This window comes from Perissodus microlepis, chromosome 23, assembly GCF_051167445.1.
Source record: "Perissodus microlepis isolate ML-2025 ecotype Zambia chromosome 23, ASM5116744v1, whole genome shotgun sequence".
NCBI lineage: Eukaryota > Metazoa > Chordata > Actinopteri > Cichliformes > Cichlidae > Perissodus > Perissodus microlepis.
This window is the reverse complement of record NC_140482.1, coordinates 32,593,736-32,610,789: the sequence shown is the minus strand read 5'-3', so window position 1 is coordinate 32,610,789 and position 17,054 is coordinate 32,593,736. Positions and strand designations below refer to the sequence as shown.

The 17,054-nt window shown below is 38.4% G+C and overlaps 2 protein-coding genes across 3 annotated transcripts; both read right to left on the bottom strand.

The window, feature by feature from the left end:
* Nucleotides 1–2,951: 2,951 nt before the first annotated feature.
* On the bottom strand, nucleotides 2,952–4,618 carry LOC146361834 (granzyme B(G,H)-like). 2 transcript variants are annotated; one of them, XM_084922318.1, is made up of 5 exons: nucleotides 4,524–4,618; nucleotides 4,285–4,435; nucleotides 4,055–4,187; nucleotides 3,706–3,960; nucleotides 2,952–3,209 (listed from the first exon to the last, which is right to left on the bottom strand). In XM_084922318.1, the coding sequence occupies exons 1-5, from the start codon at nucleotides 4,579–4,581 to the stop codon at nucleotides 3,042–3,044; spliced, it is 765 nt and encodes a 254-aa protein (XP_084778444.1). In that variant the 5' UTR covers nucleotides 4,582–4,618; the 3' UTR covers nucleotides 2,952–3,041. The 2 variants fall into 2 exon arrangements, with proteins under 2 accessions (XP_084778444.1, XP_084778443.1); XM_084922317.1 differs by having other exon boundaries at nucleotides 3,112–3,599.
* Nucleotides 4,619–13,204: 8,586 nt separating this feature from the next.
* On the bottom strand, nucleotides 13,205–14,604 carry LOC146361833 (granzyme B(G,H)-like). Its single transcript, XM_084921919.1, has 4 exons — nucleotides 14,464–14,604; nucleotides 14,232–14,364; nucleotides 13,691–13,945; nucleotides 13,205–13,584 (listed from the first exon to the last, which is right to left on the bottom strand). The coding sequence occupies exons 1-4, from the start codon at nucleotides 14,565–14,567 to the stop codon at nucleotides 13,426–13,428; spliced, it is 651 nt and encodes a 216-aa protein (XP_084778045.1). The 5' UTR covers nucleotides 14,568–14,604; the 3' UTR covers nucleotides 13,205–13,425.
* Nucleotides 14,605–17,054: the final 2,450 nt, after the last annotated feature.

Genomic DNA, 17,054 nt, shown 5'->3' with positions numbered 1-17,054 from the left:
CTTACTTCACCTTAAGCATTCATCTTAGTTCAGGCCTATCAATAACTGTTCACAAGTTTCCACCTGCTGGTTTGTGTGTAATCATGGTGAATTATGCTATAACAACACTCAATGAGGGAACACTGTCAAAGGAAGCTAACAGCAGTGGCTAATATTTCCTTTACACCACCTCAGTAGAATAACGGTAGCATCCACGTGGTGCATCAGCAAACAGTCAACCTTAAATACAGCAAACGGATCACTGTAGGTCAAAGACACAAGACCACAGGACTGGTTTGCTCAGGAGCCACACTCCAATGTAATTTACTTTCCATTCCAGTAGGTGGCGCATCACTACACAACATGTAAGGTGGAGGTGAAAATAAGGAAACACTTGTATAGAATTGTATAACATAAAAAACAGCTGTGATCAGAGTTTTTTTTTGATATCTTAATCATCTTATAGTACCATATCACCCCATTAGAGCACTTCACTGTCACACTGCAGGCTTACTTGTTGTTCCTAGAGTATTTAAAAGTAGAATGGGAGGGAGAGCCTTCAGTTTTCAGGGCTCTCCTCTGGGGAACCAGATTCCAGTTTGGATTCGGGAGACAAACAGTATCTCTACTTTTAAGATCAGGCTTCAAACTTTCCTTTTTGCTAAAGCATCTAGTTAGTTTTGGATCAGGTGACCCTGAATCCTCCGCTTGCTGGGGAATTCCCATGATGCATTGTGTGTTTCTTCTTCACTGTGTGTTTATACATCTCTCTGAATTTAACTGACTTGATTTATATCAAATATGATACACTAGTTGTTAAGAGATTTAATTTACAAAAAAATATTAATTAGTCATTGATAATCAGTACGGGTTCAGATCAAGCAGATCAATGTCTCTGGGATTAGTAAAATCAGTAGAATATGAAATAGAATCAGAAACTTCACAGACAACAAAAACAGTGTGTTTGGGATTTTCATGGACTTTTATTGGACAGTTTATTGGATGTAACTTTTTGTTGAGAGAGAAGAAAATCATACTTTGACAGATAGACTACAACCAGGAAATGTTTTTGTGTTTCTGTGCTTGGAGTTAAAGGAACAGTCTGAGTGTAAAGCTCTTCAAGACAAGGTACAACTATATAGTTTTAATGAGATATAAAGAAAAGAAAGAGATCAATGGCAAAGATGAAGAGAGAGCTGAGTATAAAAGCAAAACTTTCAGTGTACCAGCTGATCTGCATCCTCAGCCTCACTTACAGTCACAAGCCCTGAGTAGTGGCTGCAAGAATGAGATCTTGGATACAAGCGATGGAGTTTTCTCCAAGGCAGGGCTGGCCTCTCTCTCAAGAGGAGCTCAAAGCAGAGCTGCTTCTCCTCCACAGAAAAAAGAGCCGGATGAGGTGGTTCTGGCATCTTCCTAGGATGCCTTCTCTTAGGTGAGGTGTCTTAGACATGTCCCACTGGGAGGAGTCCCCGGTGCAGACGCTGGACATGATGGCGAGCTTACAACCCCCGACCGGCCTGGGAACACCGACGTGAGTTGAAGGAGATGGCTGGAAAGAGGGAAGTCTGGGCTTCCGGATAAGGGGAAGGAAATGGAAAGATGGATGAACTGATGAATGGATGAATGGATGTCTTCAGTTTGTTACTACATCGTACTTATTCAGATTTTTAAATGAACAAATTTCCAAAACTGGAGGCACTTGCTTTGTTGTGTGAATGTAATCATGAAGCTCTGAAAACAAGACAATGTGACAATATTTTGTATTTTATGTATGTTTGCTAATGTATAATTAGCGGTATGTTTATTGTTGTTCTTGAGGTTTATAACAATAAGGATGAATAAAAACGGATAACTTATGGCAAAGAGGTGGTATTAAATACATGTGCACCACTTCCCACTCTGTATTGATATGTAAACTTAATTGGAATAGGTGGAGTGATGATGTCGAGTATTTCTTCTAATTTTTTCCCAAGTGATTTTCGGTATACTGTTTGATGAAAAAAATTGTTTACTGCATGTTTGCTCTTCAGTTTCAGATCATTTTAACTGATTTTCCTGTTTTATTCTGGAAACCTCTGTGTTTGGTCTCTTGGATCTATTGTTTCCCTTGTCTTGTTTTCTCTTGCTCTCCCTCTTTGCTCTCTGATAGTTAAAGAAATTAGTTTCTCAATTTCGGGACTTTGCCTTGAATCAAATTTAAAGTGTGTTTTTTTTGTATATATCAGGCTGTCTGTTGGTGCATATGGGTCCTTTTTACCTGCTTCCATAACAGCTGGGTTATTTAATCATGTGTGATATCATTTATGTGTGCTATGGTTTATGCCGTGAAAACACTTTTACAGATGTGTAACGATTTGCAGCCATCAGCATGTTTCCATCTGGGTGAATCGGCTATCATCAAACATTTCCTTGAATTCAGTGACGAGTCACATGTACTAGTTTCCTGCTTCACCTCTAGCATCACGTCGCCTTCCTTATCAATCTACTGCCTCACGAATTCTCTTGATATCTGTTTGCACCATTTACAAGATACACTCCCCACTCACTTTAAAATAACGTGCGTAACTGTGCACAGAACATTACAGATGTATATTTATGCATGTTTAATTTATATTATTTAAGTGTACACTACTCTGCAAACTCTGAGAAGACTGTCTGGTGATAATCATCTGTTGTTTTCTGAAGATGACAATAAAATAGTGTAATAGAGTGTGTAATTTTTATATTGGGTGGAGAAATAAATAAGTTTCATTAATTTGAGCTATATTTAAATTAATTTCCATTGCATCTGCAAAGTGACCTTTGGTTGGTGAAGTATACATTGTTATATTTGTATTCTTATATAGTTATACATATTATATCAATGAAGGCTGATGAATAAAAGATTAAACAGCATTTATTTAATGTACATGTTATGATAAACGTGTACGTGTCAAAATAAATGAGGAAATCGCATGTTTAATGCTGGGTATATTTTTATTTTAATTTTTGGTTACACTGGCAGAGAATCAGAAATGCTGAGATTTCAATAATATACAAGCAAAACTTTCAGTGAAGGTTTATTCATCATATTTTCTGGATTTCACAATCCCGTAGACCCACTGAAGGTATTTTGAGATGTCCGTATAGACATTTGATTTATTGGGGCAACTGCAGTTTCCATTATAGTTGAAAGAAACAACACCAACAGCAAACGTGTCGCATACCAGAGGACCACCAGAATCTCCCTGTGAGGAGGAAGAATTTTAATTTACCAGCTTTTATTTTAGTTTTTATATATTTGTGATCAAGGAGCCAGTTTACACTAAAAGGACAGAAAACATACCTGAAAGAAATGACAGATTGAGTGTGGGATACGTTTGTATTTTTGTTTTTGGTTAAACTGATGAAAGAATCAGAAATTCTCACATTTCAATAGTGAAAAGAAAAAACTGAAGTAAACTTTAACTTTAAGTGTTTTACTCAAAGAAATTTTTTTTCTCGTCGATCCATTTACGGTATTTTGAAATGTCCGTATAGACGTTGGGTTTATTGGGGTAATTGCAGTTATTTTCGTAGTTGAAAGAAACAACACCAACAGCAAACCCATGGCACACCAGAGGACCACCAGAATCTCCCTGTGAGGAGGAAGAATTTTAATTTATCAGTTTATGTTCATTATGTTTATGTTCTTAAGATTTGTGAACATGAAACCATTTTAAACTGAAAGGACAGAAAACATACCTGACAGAATCCTTTGGTTGTTCCATATCCACCTGCACAGATAACATTGGCAGGAAGACCAGACCATAGTTCCTCACAGACCCTTGGCTTAATGACAGACACGTCCACCACCCTCAACTCATCAACAGATTTACCATCAGTTTTAGTTTTTCCCCATCCAGCCACCTGACACACTTGGTTTTCTGTTAGGTTTATTTCAGCAGGTGGAAGCTGAATTGTTTGTACCCTGTCATTTAGCGGAACTTTCTCAGGCAGCTAGAGACATGACATGAAGTAAAAAAAATCTATGTTCATACGATAGTTCTGTAGTTATAATTTGAATAATAAAATCACAAGAACATGTACTTACTTTAATCAGCATGATGTCATTACCCAGTCCAACCTGTTGATAATTTTCATGGATGGTTTTGTTTTCAATCTTTATTTTTTGATGATTGCCGTTCTTGAGATTGTGGTTGCCGAGAACAACGTATGTGAGGCTCCTGAAAGAGTAATCAATGAGAGGACATCAATACATTGTCTAAATGTGTTTTAATGACATGACTCAGAGATTACAGCAGAAGATATTTGATTACTCACAAGTCATCACAGTGTGCAGCCGAGACTACAAAGTCCTCAGTGATGAGAAATCCTCCACAAACATGGTGACCGTTGTAGTCCTGCACAGAGGCCATGTACTGCATCGAGTTCTCTGGGGCTTTTTCACCATGTATGATGTCATGTCCATGTGCTGAAAAAAGTAGAATAAAGGAAATCAAAATGAAGTTAATGTTCCATTAAACAATTGAACGATAATGACAAAAACTTTCAGTTCTTACCAAGTTGTCCGAGGCATGCCAGAACATGGACGAGCAGAAATTTCTGCAGACCCAGCATGATGCCAGCACAAAGGTGAAGTTGTGTTTGTAGGAGTGTCGAGGTGAACCTTTTATACGTCAGTTTGCTTCATTGCCAAATACGATTATATTCCATCAGCCACATCCTTTCAGCCACATCCTTTACTCAGTGTAAGATTGAAACTGGCATTATCATCATGTTCATCAGCTTATCGGTGTGAAACACACTCATCATGTTTAGTCATCATTATTTTAACTCCATTTGCTGCTCACTTTTATTCATGTATTTAAGAGCCTTTGGGCCTCCAGATCATCTGTGGTTATAAATCACTTTTAATGGGTGAAACCTCGTCTGTAACACTGAGATTCTTCTCTGTGGAAATCACACTTGGTCAGATTGAACGAGTGGTTGTTTTTATAGTTCACGCTCATTTCTGATTTTCTCCTTTCCTCATTGTCTCGTTATGAGGACCTGCTTCTCCTCACTGTGACAATAAATAAGGTAAATCTGAAAACTAAAACCTTCCCCTTGTAGTCAGTTCACTCATCTTCTCTGTCATGTCTGTGTGGAGGCAGGCAGGGAGATAGAGTCCTGCATTTTGGGTCCTGAGGCAGACATGAACTCAGAATACACAGCTTTATTGCTGGAGAAACGGACCAGAAACTAAACTAACTGCGGCGGGCGGGCGGGCGGGCGGGACACACAGATAACGTGAGGATACGACGTGACACTGAGCAAGGGCAAACACAGGGCTAATATACACAGGGAAGTAATCAGGGAATGGAAGACAGGAGGGAGACACAGCTGGGAGAGATCAGGGCTAACGAGACAGGGGGAGCGAAGCTGGACACACTGACATAAGACACAATCCTTCAAAATAAAACAGGAAACAATACACAAGGACACAGACTAAGAAACACGGACCTTACACAGGCAGAACTAAACCTAAACCAGAATAAGCTGGGACCTATATCATCATCATCATCATCATCTAGACCAAGAAGATAACCAAAAATACAAAATCAAACCAAGACATGAAAACTCAAAATACTGGGTCAAACTGACCCAGAACCGTGACATTCACTCTGTTCACTCCTGATCATTTCAACAAATGAATACATTTTTACTAACACTGTCACAGACTGCCGGCCTGTCCATCATGCACTTCACCTTTCACCCTCACCCGGTTTTCAAGATGCTGCTGAGATTTGATTCAATTTTATTTTTAAAAATCACAATCAAAACATTTGAGAAAATGCAGTAAAAATCAGGAAACGTGGGTATAGGTAGACCCATCTGTTCCCCTTCCTGCTTGTCCATGTTAAAGGTGTTAAAGGTGGCCTGTTGGGCCCACAGGTTACGGGGGCTTAGAAGAATGAGGAAGGTTACATCAGGAAGGACATGCAGCATAAAATGTTTGCCTAATCAAACACGTGGACCAAAAAAATTCCACACAGCTCCGCTGACGCCCAGATTGAGGCATGAAACTTGTGCAGACAGTCTGACAGTCATCAGGCTCAGACACCGTCCTCGTTCACACCACCTCAAACTTCAACAGACAACACCCATATGAAAGACCTTAAATATTTCATTGTTGATCAAACACTCAAACATTAAAATATAATAAAAAACAGTAAAAAATAAATAAATGAAACCACACAAATAAAACCAGAATTTCTGTTCATGTTTTGTGCAGATATTTAGAAAGTCCTGACAGCTCCCACAATGTGAATAACAAAAAAAAGATTCTAATAAAAATGTTATATTATGATATATTATATGATAATATACGTGTGGACAAAAACGTTCCAGATAAACAGGCCAGGATGAGCTGTGTGTGTCAGTGATCTGCCAGCCAGACCATATGGACCAGGACCAGGAAGCAGACCCAACACACAGGAAGTTCAATGGTTTCGCTGATTTATTTATCACGTGGGTCGTTGCAGGCAGAGCGAGCGGTCTTGACATCATGTGTCTGCACAATTGCACCACTCACCTGCTAAACCTACGTTCCTCACAGCTGACAGAAAGGAGCTGCAGCGTGTTTTCTGAAACACACAGCTTTGTGTCTGACAGCCTTATATTTCTGAACCATCCATGCCGGGTCACACCCCCACTTTAGTTTTATTTGGATAAAGACTTTAATATACTTTGAGCTCCTTTGATGAACTCAGTTTTTTTTCCTATTGAGCTCTTTAGGGTGATTTTCAGCCTGATGAACTCTTTGATTTAGTTAGCTTTTATTTAATTGAGCTCTACTTTATAGAAGCTATTCGGTTGGAGGGAGTGTTTAATACCTTGGCTGCTGTAACACAGGACTTTCTAAACTTTTGTGATAAGTAAAATAATTGTTATTTGTATGTTTTTAGACTTCAGAGCCATGAAAAAAAGTTTATTGAGTTCATTGAAGAGGCCGGAGCTGGTGTGTCGGGGTGTGGGCTGGGTGGGGCTTTTGTTTTGTTCTTCCTCCTTACACATCTTTGGAGGAGTTGCAGGAGTTGCAAGTTCGATTCCCACCCAGTATCCAGGAGCTGTCCTGGTTAGATCCCCCCTACTAAAACCAAGCCCTGAAATGGTGCGGCTACGTCTGCAGCCTGTCCGCAGCTCAGACACAAAAGCATTTCGCTACATGATGTACGCTGTGTGATTGTGTATGTGACGAATAAAGGTTATTTGATGTTGTCTCCCAGGTGGATGTGTGGGCAGGTCGTGTCTACCAGGCCTGCCTTGTACACCTGAGAGCTACCTATTCATCAGTGAGTATTTATGCTCAGCCGTGCCTTCGGTTTGCAGCCATCTCATCTTCATTGCTACTCAGCTGTGATACTCACCAGCATGGCTGGTTTTGTGGATACCTGAGCACACAGGCAATATTCACAGCCCTCCTTTTTTTTCTCCGTATCCTGCAGATCATGTTCCTGCAGCCTCCGACTAACTCCTCCAGTGACTTAGAGATGGAACAGCTACGATACTGCACAAGAGGGGCCCAGAACACTGCTACACTCCTCCACATTAAAAGGAGTCAGCGGAGATGAAACCTGTTCTATTTCAGTTATGTAACTGTTGCTGTGGTTAACAGAAGATCACGTACACACACTGATCTTCAGGAGATGTGCTTTAGAGATATCGCATGCATAAATGCATTCTGTGCCGTGTAGTTTGAGCCTGATTACGCTACAGAAAGCTTTATTCAACCATCCTGCTTCATTCTACTGTAGTTGCTGAACAGACCACAGTACTGTGCAGAAGTGTTGAGCCACTCCTCTTCTTTAAATATTTCAATTAGTGGGTCGCTCAAGACTTTTGCACAGTAGTGTATGTATCGGATAGAGAAAGGCAGTACCTTCTAAAGTGTTTGCACGGAAAGATTCTTTACTGTGGAAATACTCGACACAGCCAAAATGACACAAGCTGAACCACAGAAACCACATTTTCCAGATCGAATAATGCTGACAACCATGCTGTTTCAGTCTTGGCATGATGTATAGAGCACTTTGAGTACTCGCTATATAAGTGCTATATAAGAATCGGTCCATTTACCATTTATGGACATTTTTTGAGCTAAATGTTAAAACAATGATGATTGTCGGTTGGTGGTTTTTGGTGTTACCAAATTTAAATTCCTGAGTAGAGGTGTGGAGACGTACTTATAAAATCTCATTACAATCCCTGTGTTTACTGCAAAAGAGAGCCATGAGAATTATTCACAATGTCAGATTTTATGAACACGCTAATGCTCAGGAATGTTTACATTCAGACTGCACAAAAAAGCTTCTTTATTTTTGCTTTTTTATTTTTGTAAGCCAGGTGAAAAAGAGCAACCAGCTGTTTTTGGACAGTTTTATAATTTTAGATATTGTGATCACAGATCAAGTTTTACAATACATGCACAATGTAATTCAGCAGTATTTGCGGCAGCACTGAGATTCAAAAGTGCGTCTCAGACAATCAGCCTGTGTGTTTCAGGTTCAGCCTGATCAGCATGTAACAGTTTACTTGTTCATAGTTTGTTTGTGCCACTCTGTATCTCTGCAGATCTGCCAGGAGGAGGTACTTAAAGATCAGTTACACATTACTCAGAGCTACGCTATTTTTATCCAGTTTATCTTCCTGAACATTAAAGCAAAAAAGAAAAGTAGTTAAAGTTACTTGTGTTTGTGTTTTTACCCGGTGAGAATAAATGGGCATGAATTTTATTTTTCAGACTTTTCAGAGGAGAAATTTTCTTAGGGTTGCATGGAAATCAAATCTTTTTTTATACCCCCCAACACACACACACACACACACACACACACACACACACACACACACACACACACGCCGGCGTTACATATACTTAAAATGATTCAAATGCAGTAAGTATACATGCTTCATATAAATATAGTCTATAACTTGTTTATTTTCTGTAGCCCAGAAAATTAAACATTTCATTTCACATAAGACATGTAAATTTTATTTTATATACTGTATAGCCTGTATAATAAATAAATATGTTGCCAAATAAATATAAAAACCAGAAAGCTACACAAAACAGGACAGTTCATTTACAAACACAAGTCTAACTTAAGTTTCACACTTTTTTGTTAGAACAAATCAAATTGTTAGTTAAATTTACACAAAATGTCAGAAATCTGCAGTGTCATGGACAAAAATTTCAACCTAATTTTTCATGATTTCTTGGTTAACCATTCCCAAAACTTTCCCCTCTTCCTAAACAACCAAATCCAACGTGTTGCCTTTTTTTAAAATGTTTTTTGACATGGCACATTTTTCCACCAATAGGAAAGAGGTAGCTTCTTTTCCCTTTCTTTACTGTTTTCGTCCTATCCTTAGAAAATGTTTTTTTTTCAACTGTTTCTTCCGCACTAAACGTGACGATAGTATTTAGGAAGAAAGCATCGCTTGTATATATTTTTAAAAACTAGGGGTGGCAAGAGATCATTTTTGGCTGGCCCACGCCAGACTTTTATAAATTAAAATGGATTATATAGTTTTGTAAACTGCCCTAGAGCTCCCTCTAGTGACTGCTTTGTAATATTGCTTTGATTACTTTGGAAAAAGAAAAATTGAGGAAGTAGAAAATCCAAGACGGCTGAACGTAATAAGTATTATTAGCTGATATGGAACTTCAAATGTTGTTGCTTTGGACAAGATTTTTCTGTAAGTACTAGTGATGATAAAATAATAATTGCTTTATTTAAGGTGAGTCATTTAGCCTGGCTGAACCTTCTCAAACGGCTGGAGATGCACAGACATGTCAACTCTCATATCATCACTCGTGTTGTACTGTAAATACTTCAACCACAAATATATACCACATTTTTTAACTGGTAACCAAACAAACACGTCTTTGAACTGAGGGAGAAAACAGAGACCACAGAGAAGGACCCCCGCCATCCAAAACCTTCTTTATTAAAGAGAAAGTTCTCACCATAGGACTACCACTTTCTCCGACAAAACACTAAATCTACTTGTTCCTCACTACAGCAGCAACTACACAAAAACATTATCACCAAACACTGCCCCCTAATGGTGAAGATCTTTATTAAATTTAGCTAAATCTGATTACAAGAAGAACCTTTACGGAACAAACACTGATGCTGTTGCAATATATTATACATATTTACAAATACATATTTAAAAGCAGTGCACAATGATATAGAGATTTATTGCTTTCTGTTTTATTTGAAGTATGTTTTCTCTTTCATAAATAAAATCATTTATATAATAAAATAATGAATAATTGTGGGTAAAAGCTCATCTAATGCAGGAACTGAACATTTGACCCCCTGACCCATCCCTGGCTTAGTTCCTACCCTTTGTGGTCAAACACAACTACACATCAATTTTGTTGTTGTTGTTGTTGTAAACAAAGTGTTTAGATTGACATGGAAAAAGAGTAACCAGCTGTTTTTAAGAGTCTTTTAGTTTTAGATATTAAGGATAACAATCAAGTCTAACAACATAGATCACAATCCAGTCCAATAATATTCTCTAAACTTTGCATTTCTTTTTGTTGAGAATGGGTTTGACCCATGAAAGGAGTTTTGATATGTCTCTATAGATGTTGGGCACATCCAGATACTCATAAATTCTGCGAGGAGGAAATATTATATTTGATTTTGTTCAGTAATTATGGAGTTTATCCCATATTTTATATGAAATCATTAAAACGTTATCTGACACAGTGTCCACCTGCACAAATAACATTAACAGGAAGCATATTACTCCACACACTCTGACATGTGTCCTTGTTAATGATGGAGGCATCCACCACTTGCAGTTTGTCAGCATGTTCACCTGTACTATTTATGGCACTCATGTAGCTACACTGCAGGTTTGTCTTCCTTTAGGTTCATTTTGGAACCAGGACCAGAATAGAGGAAGCTGCCAATCAGTAAAGCTATCTTTACTGAGGTGCACCTCAGTAAGGTTAGCTATGTTGCCACCACTACAGATTGTTGGACAGCACACCAGCAAAGTTTAATACGGGGCATGACTCATTGGATAGATGAGGAGATCTGCTGCCCTTGCTTGCTAGAGGTTAAAAGGGTCCCACACCTTTCATGTCCTAGCTGGTGCTTTCTGTTTTTGTTTTTTTTATTTCTCCAAAATTATTTTATTACTGGTCCTTGATGACATTCATTGTCAATACAGAATAAGGGGGAAAGTGGTAAGAACTACAACAGACAGTGGCTGAAACTTTATTAAAGCATTCAGTGTGTTTGGTGAACAAAGTGAACCTGAGGAAGGGGAGTCAGAGTCAGATCAAGGCTCTTCTGAAGAGACCAAAGCTGACAACCTGGACACATTCACCATCCTGGGGCAAGATGGCAGTCTTGAGTACCAGCCTCCCTCCACATCAAACAAACCACATCACAACACTGGCCTGCCTGCCTCAGCTGCCTGTGAGCGTCTCTTTAGCTGTACTGGACTACTGTTCATTGCAAAGCGAGCAAGGATAAACTACTAACTTTGAAAATCAACTGCTTCTCAAAATTAACAAGAAATCCAAAGAATAACAGTGCAGGACGAACACAAAGGAACTCTAATCTAAAGGTACAGTAGGGCAGGGTCAATAAAAGAAAATCATTTTTTTTATAACAACTGCTGTATAGTTCATTTGAAAAGTTTTAAATTCATTTGACTTGTTCTATGATTTGCAGGTTAGAACACAATCTCATATGAAAGAATTACATAGTTTTGTCTTGAAAACATTGTGATACCTAAGAGTTTGGTTTTATTTGGGTCATTCAGGGAAAGTCACAGCACTTGTGACCATTACCCAGTTTAACTGCCATTGCACTTTAATTTGTTTTTCTTTTAATTAAAAAACAACTACTTTGAGATTTGTATCCCATTGTCCTCCTGCTGTAAAAAAAAAACCTATTTAACCTTTGCTCCAAGTACATTTTAAATTAGCTACTTTTTACTTTTACTTGAGTAAATTTTTAGACAGGTAATTTTACTTGTACTTTAGTAAAATTTCATCAAAGTAATATTACTTTTACTTCAGTAGAATATTTTAGTTCTCTTTCAACCTCTGTTCATATCCAGCAATAAGAGCTGTGTTTTTTGGGTTAAAGTCCTGCCTGTAAATCTGCATTTGGGTTGACTCCTACCGGCTTCACAGACAATTTATGACTCTTTTGGGTTGAATAGAGCTTCTCATATCAACACAATTTAATTATAATGTAGTTGGTAGAATTTGGAGGTTTGGACTCTTTTGTATACGTATACTGTGTAATATTATATACTTATTTGCCTTTGTGTTGAGATTAAGAGTTGATGCTCTACACTCGCAGTTATGAAACTATTACTGCTGTTAGTAAAACTGCACATACACTCACAGAGCTTTTTATCTGTTGAATTATCATTCATTCAGCGTTTGCAGCATTAATGTGAATTTATTATTCATTATCTTCATCCTCATAAATCTGTACTCCAGCTGCCCTGCACTGAAGCTCAGAGGAAGATTTGTATGGGTCTCTGTTGAACCACTAGAGCATGCTGTTTCAGTAGATGAAGTTGTTAAAATGTTTGATAAAATCTGCCAGCACAGGTGTGTGCAGTATTAAAAAATCCAAGCCACTGCAAACCAGGTCATTCTACTATTACCCTCAAATCTTACGTCTTTTTGCCAATAATCACCCCTCTCCACAAACATCAGGTGGTGACTTGTGAGAGTGAGGACAAGTATTGTGTAATGCATTTAAGGTAAAAACAAACAGAATCTCCACCGAGCACATGTTGGAGCCGACAGTAAGCCGACAAAATCCTCATATTACTTAAATACCAAAAAGTAGTCATTCCTGAAACCAACATGTTTTTGAGCTTTACTGTAGTACGCTTCTGTTCATCATTCATAGAGGAATAAACAAGGAATATAAAAAATGAAATGTTATGAAACATATTTTCTCCTTTTCTGGTAGAAGAATGTGGCTCTACAGTCATTGACCTGTATCCATGGTAACACCTGCAGACTTAAAATTATATTATGAATATAATTTACCAATTAAAAAAAAAAAGTAAAAATGATAAAGCTGTACCAGAAGAGCTGTTCAAGTCTGAATTTGATTACTTCATTTGACACTGAACTTCAGTTTAATTGGAAAAAACTGAATTAAAATTTTGAGAAGCAAAAAACATACAAGGATGCAAATATGTCTTTCGTCACAGGCAAACTGAAGCGTGGTCCACTACAAAAGCAGAAATAATATAAAAAATTCAGCCTTTTGGCTGTTACAGAAAGAAATGACAGATCGAGTGTGGGATAACGTTTGTATTTTTGTTTTTGGTTAAAGAGATGAAAGAATCAGAAATTCTCACATTTCAATAGTGAAAAGAAAAACCTGAAGTAAACTTTAACTTTAAGTTTTTTACTCAAAAAAATGTTTTCAGAACCTCGTCGATCCATTTACGGTATTTTGAGATGTCCGTATAGACGTTGGGTTTACTGGGGTAATTGCAGTTGTTATAGTAGTTGAAAGAAACAACCCCAACAGCAAACCCATGGCACACCAGAGGACCACCAGAATCTCCCTGTGAGGAGGAAGAATTTTAATTTATCAGTTTATGTTCATTATGTTTATGTTTTTAAGATTTGTGAACATGAAACCATTTTAAACTGAAAGGACAGAAAACATACCTGACGGAATCCTTTGGTTGTTTCATATCCACCTGCACAGATTACATTGGCAGGAAGACCAGGCCATTGGTCCTCACAGTTCTTTGATGTAATGACAGACACGTTCACCACCATCAGCTCATCAACAAGTTCACCATCAGTTTTAGTTTTTCCCCATCCAGCCACCTGACACACTTGGTTTTCTTTTAGGTTTATTTCAGCATGTGGAAGCAGAATTATTTGTACTCCGTGGCCCAGTTTAACTTTCTCAGACAGCTGGAGACACAACATGAAGTAAAAATTAATCTCGTTAAAGTGACGTTAACGCCATAACCGCATTAATGCAGCAAATCTGTGTTAGCGAGTTAACGCGGATCGCCCCGTGTGTGGGGCTGCACAGCGTCAACACGTCAGCGCGGTTAGCTCATTAATGCGTTAGCGCAGTCCAGTCCCATGCACGGGGCAATCCGCGTGAACTTGCTAATGTATATATATAATTTGAATAATAAAACCACAAATACATCATGTGATGAAACTGTTGTGAACATGAGCATGTACTTACTTTAATCAGCATGATGTCATTACCCAGTCCAACGTGTTGATAATTTTCATGGATGGTTTTGTTTTCAATCTTTATTTTTTGATGATTGCCGTTCTTGAGATTGTGGTTCCCGAGAACAACGTATGTGAGGCTCCTGAAAGAGTAATCAATGAGAGGACATCAATACATTTTCTAAATGTGTTTTAATGACATGAGTCAGAGAAGCAGAAGCAGAAGATGTTTGATTACTCACGAGTCATCACAGTGTGCAGCTGAGACTACAAAGTCCTCAGTGATGAGAAATCCTCCACAAACATGGTGACCGTTGTAGTCCTGCACAGAGGCCATGTACTGCATCGAGTTCTCTGGGGCTTTTTACCATCTATGATGTGACTTCCATGTGCTGAAAAAGTAAAATAAAGCAAACCAAAATGAAGTTAACGTTCCATTAAACGATCAGAGGACAATAACAAAGTTTTGCAGATCTTACCGAGTCGTCCGAGACATGCCAGAACATGGAGGAGCAGGATTTTTTGCAGACTGAGCATGATGCCAGCAAAAAGGTGAAGTTGTGTTTGCAGGACTGTGAAATGGATCTTTTATACAGCAGTTGCTCTGTCAAGTCTGATGATCACATTTTGACTTCTAACCGCATCCTGTTTTTTTGGCACCTGTATTATCTTTACATTATCTTGTTCATCATTATTACACTACCTCATCATCCTGAAACACATGGGCTGTTTAATGGTTATGAGTTTCTCACAGTCTCTCACACCACAACTTTTGTACACCATCAGCACATGCACAGAAACCTGCCTAAACCTTCAAAATAATTTCCCCCAGGGATTAATAAAGTATTCTGATTCTGATTCTGATTCTGAAAAGCTGGGTTGTTAAAACAACAATATCTCACTGGGTTACTGATTTCCTATTTGGACCAAGACTAATAACATTATGGTACTTGGCTCATAATCTGTCCACCAGCAATGTGAAAACAGGAAGGAGATGCCTTTTCATTTAGCGCCTCCTTGGGGCCATTTCTTCCACTGTGTGAACTGTTTATGGAGCGAGGGTTGCAGGATTTGTCTTGTAGGAGGGCACTACGACTCTTCTGTAGGAGGCATTATTATGGAGCATGGTCTCTTGAAGGAAGAATATGTGAATAGTGCTGTGGCGGTAAAGAGAGTGTCAGAAAGAATCATGAGTTTGAAGCTGGAAATTGAAGATGTGATGCTGAAGTCAGTTGGATGAAGCAGTAGACATGCAGGTGAAGGGAGCAGAGGCAATGAGGAAGTGTTGATCAGGTGTTGATTAGGTATGGTGTTAAGGAGAGAAATGCTAATGGTGCTGGATTTTGACAAAAGGATGGAAATGACTGTGTGGTGAACCTCATGAAAAACAAGGAACTTGTATAAGAGTGGAGCAAAGTGTAAACATGTGGAGTGCATCTTTGCAGAAGAAACAAGAGATAGAAGATTACTGAGACAGGCTCCTTGTGCCAGGGCAAAGTTAACAGATGACTGGAAAAGTCTAGCTGAAGTGCTAAGGGAAACATGCCATACCATCTGTAAACATGATAGCTCAATAAGTGTCAAATTAATTCTGTTAAAACGTTGTTGGGGTGTAGAGTGGGGTCATGTTAACAAGCCATTAAAATTTGGCTCACATCCACCGAGGTCTTCAAGGTCAACTTCAAGATTTATTGGTGGAAAACTGAAACAAAGCCTTTTAAGATTAAAAGTGCTTAAAAGTGTGGTTTGTATTGTCAACATATTGAAAGGACCGCATAAAGATTTAAGGATTTTTCTGGAAACCACACAAGGGAGGACAGAAAAATCTCCTATTAATGGCTGTGCCCCATGTTATCTGTCTGACCTGCTGCACCTTTGTGTCCTGCCTCATTCTCTCAGAATTCTCTCTCGTTCTGATAACATCTCGCCTCCTAAACTCTTCTATTAGCAGCTATTACAGCCACCGCAGGCTGAATACAGGATTGTTTTTTCCATGTTAAATTTTGTGCAGCTTGCAAGAAACTTTGTGTCATAGACTTTTCAATTCACATTTGCCTGACTCATTTAAATATTCTCCACCTGAAAGTAAAACTCTTATAAATACTTCTGCTCGCAGCTTTCAGTCACCGACTCTTCAGCCTTTTCAGTGAATCCAACAGCTTTTTAATGTCAAAAGAAGACTTTGTGCTGCTGCAGACTCCTTCACATTGTAGTTCCTGCACAGTAGACATTCAGCGTCATTTTATTAAGGATAGACGAGTGTAATGTCATTACAATTCTCAGCGCACGGCTCCTTTCTTTTCCTAAGTCTTCAGCAGTTCTCTTTCAAGTTGACCACAAAATGTGTTACAACATTAAAGAAATTATTGCCCAGAGAAGCACAATAAGCATCTCAAAATCTTAACATCTCAAAATCACTGTAAATCAGACACAGCCGTCACAGATATTTTAGAGCTAATAATCAATCAAATATCTTTGCTTTTATGATCCTAGCCTCACCGTGTCACTGACACTCAATATTCACATTAAACCACTAGGTGATGATCTCTGATATATTTTGTGGGCACTGTGTGGCTTCAACCCAGTTCACAGTAATACTGGTAAAACTAGAAAATTAATGATGATTATTAAAAAGCACATATGGTTAACATGTGAGCAAATTCGCAAATTATATTTTTTATTTTCAAAACTACTGATGATTGTTATAACACATTAAGAGCACTTCTGGCTGTGTGTGTGTGTGTGTGTGTGTGTGTGTGTGTGTGTGTGTGTGTGGTGTCTGCACAGTGTATAAAGCTGTGCATCACAGTGGACTTCAGTGAATTCAACATCC

Excerpts from the sequence above, each read along its gene's own strand:
- LOC146361833 (XM_084921919.1), bottom strand. The coding sequence starts at position 14,567 with ATGCAGTACATGGCCTCTGTGCAGGACTACAACGGTCACCATGTTTGT. Across the intron at positions 14,365-14,463 it reads GCTGCACACTGTGATGACTC|GAGCCTCACATACGTTGTTC; the intron begins GTGAGTAATCAA and ends TTACTCTTTCAG. Across the intron at positions 13,946-14,231 it reads ATGACATCATGCTGATTAAA|CTGTCTGAGAAAGTTAAACT; the intron begins GTAAGTACATGC and ends TTGTGTCTCCAG.
- LOC146361834 (XM_084922318.1), bottom strand. The coding sequence starts at position 4,581 with ATGCTGGGTCTGCAGAAATTTCTGCTCGTCCATGTTCTGGCATGCCTC. Across the intron at positions 4,436-4,523 it reads GGCATGCCTCGGACAACTTG|CACATGGACATGACATCATA; the intron begins GTAAGAACTGAA and ends TACTTTTTTCAG. Across the intron at positions 3,210-3,705 it reads CAACCAAAGGATTCTGTCAG|GGAGATTCTGGTGGTCCTCT; the intron begins GTATGTTTTCTG and ends TCCTCCTCACAG.